Source organism: Aphelocoma coerulescens, assembly GCF_041296385.1.
Source record: "Aphelocoma coerulescens isolate FSJ_1873_10779 chromosome Z unlocalized genomic scaffold, UR_Acoe_1.0 ChrZ_unloc_scaf_1, whole genome shotgun sequence".
NCBI classification, from domain to species: Eukaryota; Metazoa; Chordata; class Aves; order Passeriformes; family Corvidae; genus Aphelocoma; species Aphelocoma coerulescens.
The window spans coordinates 832488-840728 of NW_027184086.1; the positions used below are offsets into that span (position 1 = coordinate 832488).

The 8241-nt window shown below is 47.7% G+C and overlaps 1 protein-coding gene across 2 annotated transcripts in view; it reads right to left on the reverse strand.

Moving 5' to 3' along the window:
* WDR36 (WD repeat domain 36) overlaps nucleotides 1–5570 on the reverse strand; it is a 31692-nt gene extending 26122 nt beyond the window's left edge. The window contains exons 1-4 of one of the 2 annotated variants that reach the window (XM_069002622.1): nucleotides 5393–5570; nucleotides 4118–4145; nucleotides 1181–1281; nucleotides 570–687 (exon numbers count right to left, since the gene is read on the reverse strand). In XM_069002622.1, coding sequence (XP_068858723.1) covers nucleotides 570–687; nucleotides 1181–1281; nucleotides 4118–4145; nucleotides 5393–5539 — 394 coding nt within the window. In that variant the 5' untranslated portion in view covers nucleotides 5540–5570. Of the gene's footprint in view, nucleotides 1–569; nucleotides 688–1180; nucleotides 1282–4117; nucleotides 4146–5068; nucleotides 5105–5392 lie in introns of those variants that run through there. The other variant, XM_069002623.1, reaches the window with a different exon arrangement.
* Nucleotides 5571–8241: the final 2671 nt, after the last annotated feature.

Below are 8241 nucleotides of genomic sequence, written 5' to 3' on the forward strand. Positions count from 1 at the left end.
TGCCTTTTGTTTGTTATCGAAACTCCAAATCTCTAAAGCCTGGTTACAGACACTTTTGACAACCAGCACGCAGGGAATAACACTGGTCACACCAATGAATGTTTTCTAAAGAAAAATGTTTGGGGCACTGAAGCACACTTTTACAAAGCACTTGACAACAGCATGAGAAGATGCTGATGCAAACAAAGGATTATTCATTAGAATTTAGTCGTACCCAGTCTGGTAAACATCAATAAAATACAGGGTTGCAGAGATAATTCCAAAGCTGCTCTATCACAGCCTTTATGAGAAAATGGAACACTAAAATGTAATTTTCATATAAACATTCTCTCTTTATGTCTACATGGAACCTTACTGGGCCTCTCCACATGGTACAGTATCCATTCACGAAACATTACACCAGGATTAGGACTTCAGATCACCAATTCAGTAGCACAATCATTTAAGAATTTTTCTTTAAGAATTAACTACTTCTGAACATGTGCATTTAAAAAAAGCCCTTCTTTTTAAATTATTGAATGTCTAGCAGTGCTATCCTACAAAGCAGCAACAAAAATAAAATCTCTCACCTTCTGACTGTATATTCCAAACAATAAGAACATTATCGACATCCACAGAGATGACGTGATCACCAAAAGGCTGTAGAAGGTGTATCCTTGCCTTGTGGCCTTCATAGGTATGAACCACCTACAATTTCAAAATAGAAATGCTTCCAGTAAGCCATTAGGTAGAGTTTCATGTTAACATAGTACTTAAGGACAGCTAACAAATACCAGCAACAAGTTCAAATCAAATTTATGGAAAGGCCAGACAACTTGAAGTGGAAGATAAATAATTGTATCTGATACTTAAAACTGTTGACAAAAAATATGATACCTAAGTATTTTAATTATTTATTTTCAACTAGTTTAGCTTACATGAATTGATGGGTTTTTTTAATCTTTAAGTACCTACTTAATTATTGTAATTAACACACAAAACACAGTTCAGCCACTATGGAATTTGCTCTTACATTCTCCTGGTTTAAGCTTTTAACTCCTTATTCTACAGTTTGTTTCCCTAAAACTGAAGGTACCAAACATCTACAGAAAAAGGCATCCATATAAAATTAACTGCCTTGATACCACAAACACTACACAACTGTTTTGTACTACTGAGTAATAAGTAAGTTAATAGAAACCTCTTTGTTCCTGGCAAAAGCATGGAGAATATTGTCGTATGAAGCAAATATCAGCATGCGATCTGCTGCCAAACATGTGATGTCTTGTGGCAAAGTGTTACCTGTTGATCAAATGAAAGAAAAGTTAAACAAGTTTCAGGTTCCTAGCAAGAGAGAAAGCTCAACAGTGTATTTTTTTGGCATGGTGACCCACAAAAAAAGCCCTCTGGCCAAGCATTATGTTGAATTTTAGAGAAATGCACACATTTCAGAAGAATCCAAATATAACTACAAAACATTTCACCAGTAACAACATAAGTAACGTAAGACTGGTAGGTCACAACGTAGTTCTTTTGAAAGACATTAAATATTTAATTAATTAGTGAATTATCTCTGTAAGTAAAGGTACATGTTAGCTTTGTGAGGGCTGGAAGCAGACAATAAATCAAAGTCTCAGCATTAGCAATGCTTATTAAGGTTAAGTTATGCTGCAGGCCTCAGAGTTAGCCACCCGCTCCCGCACCTAACTCCTGACCACAATGAGAATTTAACGCTTGAAGAATATTCACTCCCCACCTCACAGCTGGCTCAGAAAGAGTATCTAATATTGGGATATTTACTTTACTAGCCCAAAAAGTAAAAGAGTCAAAGTTCCAGACCACACTCAGAAACTGGTGGTGTAGTCCCAAAAGGTAGAAAACTGAAAAATAAACACTGTAGGGAATAATACTCTCCAAGGAAATATAAAAATGCAAATTAAAGCACTTAACACTTCGGCAGAGAAACACCGGATCAAAAATCACTGTGAGAGTGCATCTATGATACAAACTTGCATGGTCACACAGCAGCCTTTCCCACAAAGATGCTTTGTACTGTGAATTAGTAGTAGACACAAAGAAAACTACACCCTCTGCTGTACTGCAACACAGCTTCAAAAGGAGGAACTAAAATAAGAAAGCAAAAAAGGTTGCACTCTATGAGGTTTCATTTGTTTGACCACATCTTCCCACAGCACCTCTGAAGTGACTCAGGCTTACAACCAGGTTACAGATACCCAGTACTCCACAGGAGCTGTATGCAAGGCTGCTTAGGGTAACACAGTTTTAGGCAGAAACCAAATTAAAAAGTTCAGAGTGCCAACCACATAACATCAACAAACCAAAAGCACTGTAAAAATAAAGGCACAGCATTCATTTTTCTCAATTACAATTTTGTATGTCAACATCTCAATTTCTCAAAAAGCTTAGATGATTACATATGTAAGATGACGTAGCCCACTGAACAGAATATGCAATGTTTTTATAATTTTGCAAGATGAAAACAGTTATATTAATGTGTGTACAGCTTTAACAACGCACAGCTGATCATCTAAACCTAGTCCTGGTGGTGTGACATTTGTTCTCAAATGTCTCTGTTAATAAAAGAATAAAAAGAATAAAAATAAAAAGGTGCTCTGTTAATAAAATATATTTTATATATGAGGTCTCTGTAAAAATTTAGTGGTATACAGAAGTAAAGCCCCTACTTTTCAAGATAGAGTGCATCCCTCTGAATCATGTAAATGTCAAATGAAAGGGACCTTTGGAAATCAACCAGTTCAACATCCCACCAGCTCCTCACAAAGCTTGATTATCACCAGTACTAGACTGGGTTAGCTGCAGCTGTGCCCAGCTGAGTCTTGGACACTTCAGAAGAAGTTCTGCTCAAGGTCTACACAGTATCACACTTACTTCTCCGGTAATTTTCTTGCCCTCCACTGTGACACTCTCAAGCTGCAATCTGTGGCTGCTGCTCCTTGCTGCTCTGTCTACCACTACCACCATCAGCACAAATCCAGCCCTTCAGGTAACAGGCTGCCTCTGGGTCACCCTGTATCTTGCCCTTCTTAGCATTAAACAGATGCACTTATTTCATACTGCATGCTGGATGCCCCAACACTCTCCTGGCTCCTCAACATCCCTTCTGCAGGAGAAAGAGGAGCTGTGGAAGGGATAGAACCACACTAACAGGGCGTTGCAGTCCAGGAATGGCCTCATCAGCGTGAGGTGCAGCACAAGAACAGCTTTCCTTGACCTGCTGGCTGCATTCCTAATGAGGCTGCATATGCAGCCTGCCTTACTCAGTTACTGTGCTGTTGGTCCACATTCAGGCTGGCACCAGCACAGCCCCACCTTCTTTCCAGCAGGATTCCGTGCAGCCAGTCAGTTCCCAGCTTGTTCTGTCCCAGGTGCAGCAGGATTCTGCACTCGTCCTCACTGAACTTGGCAAGGTTCCTGCTGGCCCAGGCTTCATGTTTTGCAACAGCTCCCTGGACTGAAACTCAGATGTTCTGGGTGTCAGCTACTCCTCCTAAAACAGCATCCTCTGCAAGCTTATCCCAGGAGTGCATGCTGCCTCATCACCCAGGCTGCTGGTGATGGTGCTGAAGAAAGTGGGCCCTGCTGTTGCCACCCAGAGTGCTTTGCCACCAAAGGCCAAGTGAATGTCAAGCCATCAATTCATATTCTTTGTATCCAGTACAACCAATTCCTAACACTCCCTGAAGACATCCACATCTATTTTCTTCATGTAATTATTTTCCTCCTATAACAGTCTTCCAATAATCACAAAACAACAACAAAAACAAGGGATCTGAAATTAATTCAATAAATTAATAATTGAACTTTATTCACTGTGCTATCCTTATGGCTCAGAGGTGTTTGTGGAAGAACAACATGGTAAAAACAGAAGGTTCACAAGGTATGTCTCTAAGAGAACTAAATCCCAGTTTCAACAGCAGACTTATTTCCAAACTCATATTTTAGATTTCTGAGACTACTTTTAATATATTTCAGTGTAAATATTAGTAAGTACAATTCATTTTTTTGCTTTTGAGTTGAGAATGAAGTGCAGATGTCAGACATATTAAAGAAAACCAAACAACAAAATAAGAGGAATGAACAACTTGTGCATACTTACTCACAGCAACAATACCAAGCTTCTTCACCTGCAACGAAAATGTTTAAAAGGCATTTTTAGTGATTGGTTGCAATGAATTTGCTATAAATAGAAATTAAAAACTCTAGGAATTAACCTAGATCAGACAATGAATTTGATACCTCACAAACCAGAAAAATGATTCATCCTAGTTTACAACACTGTCTACTGAAAAACATAGAGACAGCGGGTCAAAAGGAATGGGACAATGCATTTGCCAAAAGAGAACTACTCACCAACAGCAAGTTGTGTTTCCTGATATATTTTACCCTAATGCACAGAAAACTAAGGACATGTTCAGTCACCCAGCGGAACTTGGGTACCCTAGTTTCCACATCATCTCTGCTTCTACCTTATTTTCGCTACAACCACACTGTATTCTAATTTTACCTCTGTTTACACAGAATTTGCTTTAGTTGCAAGCATCTAAGCATCTCTGCCCAGTGATGATTACCACTATACTTCAAAGGCTGTGAAGACTTGACAGGAGTGAAGGCTCAAAAGGCGCCACAGAAGCGCAGGGAGATCCCTGATGTCTGCCCTCTGGTGTTCACTATACTCAAACCTGTGTAGTTACTGTGTCCTACACACTGAAAATGCTCCGATTGAACCCAGGGAAGTAACGGAGTCTTCCTCTTTTGAGACATTCCAAACCCACCTAGACACGTTCCTGTGTAACTTGCTCTAGGGTGACCCTGACGTGGCAGGGAGGTTGGTGTGGGTGATCTCCAGAGGTCCCTTCCAGCCCTGCGGGGGTTTAGGATTCTACATTGCAAAAAACGAGTCCGTCTGAACTCTGTTATGCTCATCCGTTTTCATACAGGAGCTTTAATAGGATCTGACTGCCCCCCGCCCCTAAAACGTAATCCTCAAACGCTAAACCAGCGCGGGGGAGCTTTGATTTATCGTGTAACGAAGGAAAAGCTTCAGTACCTGGGCGCTCCCGAAGGATGGGCTGTGCCGCATCGGCTAGCGCTGCCCACATGGCTGAACAAGCCCATTCCCGGCCTGTTTAGCCGGCAGCCTCCCTCCTTCCCTTCCTCCCTCGCTCGCTCCCGGTCACCGCCGGCTGCAGAGCCGCGGCACCGGGGCGCCGCAGCCCCGCACACGCTCCCGCATCGTGACGGCGAGGGCGGAGGGGGAGGAGGAGGGGAGGAAGAGGCGGATCTCCCTGCACGGCCCCGGCCTCCCCACGGCCGGTCGGAACGGGAAGGAGGTCGTGAAAAAGGAGCGGGGACCGGGACGCCGCGTACTCACGTTGTAGGTGTGGACGCTGCGCCCGACGGCGGCGGCCAGGTAGAACTCGCGGTGGCGGCCGTGATAGCGCAGGACGTGCGGGACGTGCCCGCTGAAGCGGCCGAGCACCCGGAACGCGGCGAAGAGCCCCGCGCCCTCCCGCGCCATCGCTCCGCACGTGTGCGCATCCGTGTCCGCATCCGCCCGCCGGCCGCCCGCCCTCCCTCCCGCAGGAAGCGCCCGCCCGCTTCCGCCGCCCCGCCCCGCCCCGCCGTGCGCCGCCGAAAGCGGCCCCCGCGCCCGCCCCGCTCCGCACGCCGCGTACGGGCGCTGTGCCGCCGGGGCGCGCAGGGGAGCGTCAGCCGCCAACTCCGCCACAAACACTCCTCGCAGCCGCGACTGCGCGGTTTTTTTTCCTTTTATTCTTCATTTTTGTATCCCCTTTTTATTCTTCATTTCGCTATCCCCTTTGCCCTCGCAAAGCACCAGGTCCGGTTGCGGGTGCGGGTGGCCCCGCCGCAGAGGCGGCAGCGGAGCGCGGGATGAGCCCACCTGCGATGGCGCATCCCATGGGATGCCCGCGTCGGCAACCTCTGAACTTCCCGATGTGTCTGTTTTCGGTTTTTGATGGTGGTGGTAGTGTTGGTTTTGTGTGCGGGTATGTTTTTTTTTTTTTAATAAATTAAGGATATTAAAAAAAATACCAACCCGCAGGATGACTCTGTTGCTATGACTGCACGGCGGACAATGCAAATGAAGTCCGGCAGAGGCGGCAGAATGAAAAGCCGCGCTACCCCCAGGCCACCTATCCCAAGTTGTTGTAGCTTCTCCACACTGCCATCAGCTCCCGGGCTTTGCTCTTGTCGCACGGGCCCGGGCTTACTGTCCCAGGGTCGCTCCCGGCTCTGTCCCCGGGGCTGTCCCGCTGCGCCGTCCCCGTACTCTCCTGTGACGCGCGCCAGCCGGGGCAGTGCTGCTGCAGGACGGACCGGGTGATGCGCCACAGCTCCGGCCGCTCCCCGCATCCCCGTGCCCGCTCCAGGAGGCATTCCAGCAGCCGGCCCGCTCGCTCCATCCGCCGAGAATCCTGCGAGCAGACGGCCCGGTCGCGACCCTTAACTCCTTTTCCCTTCAGCGCCTCCCCACGCATCCTTAAAAAGAGGCTGCCCATCCATCACTTCTCGCTCCTCGTCCTTGCCCATTCTCCCCGGTTTCCTTTCTTTTCCTGCCTTCCACTCTCGCTCACTTTCCCCCCTCTCCTCCTTTTTCCCCTCCACCCCTCCTCCTCCTTTTCCGCCATACCTTTCCCTTTTCTCCCTTTCTTTCACCCCTCTTCCTTTTTTTTTTTTTTTTTTTTTTTTCGGAAAGGGAATGCCACCTAGCCGCCGGGGAGTGCGCGCACCGGGGCGAACCTCGGACTGCTGCGTGCCCACCGGCTCGGAGGGCGCGTCCTCGCAGGTGTGAAAATCGAGTCGTAGCTCCTGGAAGGAAACAACAACAGGGGATGCTCGTTAAAGGCACGTCCCATGGGGTCGCCTTCGCCGGCTGACAGCCCGCCTCGGGCACCCCGTTATAGACATCCCTCCTGCCTCGGCGCCCCGTGTCGCCCCGTCGGGGCCTCGCAGGGTGTGGACTGCTGCGGGAGCCGGTCGGCGGCCGTGCGGGGCAGCTGGTGCTGGGCTGTGCTGGGCAGCTCCGGGCTGTGATGCCCGAGCCAGCGGCAGGGCTGCTTTCCCCGAAAAACACTGCCTGGTCTTTGCGCTAAGGGCCGGCTGCGCGTGTGAACTCTCCGCGTAGCTTCTAAGCCACTTATCACCTTTGCAACCGTGACACCATCTTCAGCGTCGGTGAAGCATTATACAAGAGACTTTCAGTCCTACAAGTCTGCAAGGCGCTGGGAAAGGTCGGGTAGCGCTCTGGCAGCGGCCGCCCGGGCTCCTGCTCTCCGTCCCTGCCAGTCCCAGCTTCAGCGAAGCACATTTTAGGAAGGTCGCCGGAGGAGAGCTGGATATAACTTCAAGGTCCTGTTTCACAGCTACCGGTTTACTAAACTAGCCAGCTCCCGGCTTGCTAACCGAGATTTTCAGAAAGTAGCTGCCGGTGGTCAAGGGTAAAAACGTGGAGGCAGTGCCGTCCCGACAGTTTCCCTCCGATGCCACCAGAGAAAGCACCAACCTCTTGTGTAAAGGTTTTGTCTGCATCCAAAACGTTTGGTAGATCCTCTTGTATCTTGTCGTGGTTACAGAGGCTGAAATTGTAGGTGGATCCCCGCGGTAAGAAGGCGATCTGAAGGAAGATGATCAAGCTACGAAGGACTGTATAAGAAAAAGCCAAAGGTTAATTCTCCTGCACCGCTACGTGACCCGACAAGGCACGGAAGACAGCTGAAGAGAGGGATGCCCGTGCTTCAGAAGCACTAGAGAAACTGTTTGGTTACCGTTGTGACTATCCATGGTGTCTTTACACGTTGTTTTTCTCCTCCCGGGCTTCAGATCGTTGCTGGCTTCATATATGTACCTGTACGCCTACGGAAATAAAGGTTTCCAATTCCATAACCGGGGCTCATTTGGACGTCTCTTGCACCTCTTTCCAGAACTGTAAATAATTATTACTCAGTCTTGAAGTTGTGTCACTGATTCAAAAACAAAACCGGGATAACGAATAATAATCAAAGGCATCATCCAAATACAAACCAAAACAAAAGAAAACACAAAAGCTTTGCAAGAGACAATCCTGCTTGAAACAAGTGTGAGTAGCCCTCCCTATAACTACGTGGGGTGCAACTTCAGCGTGGAATGTTGCACTAACACCCGATTTTCTCTTGAACGAGGGAAAAGTGCTTCGGGGCACCTGCAGAGGGTCTGCCTGGG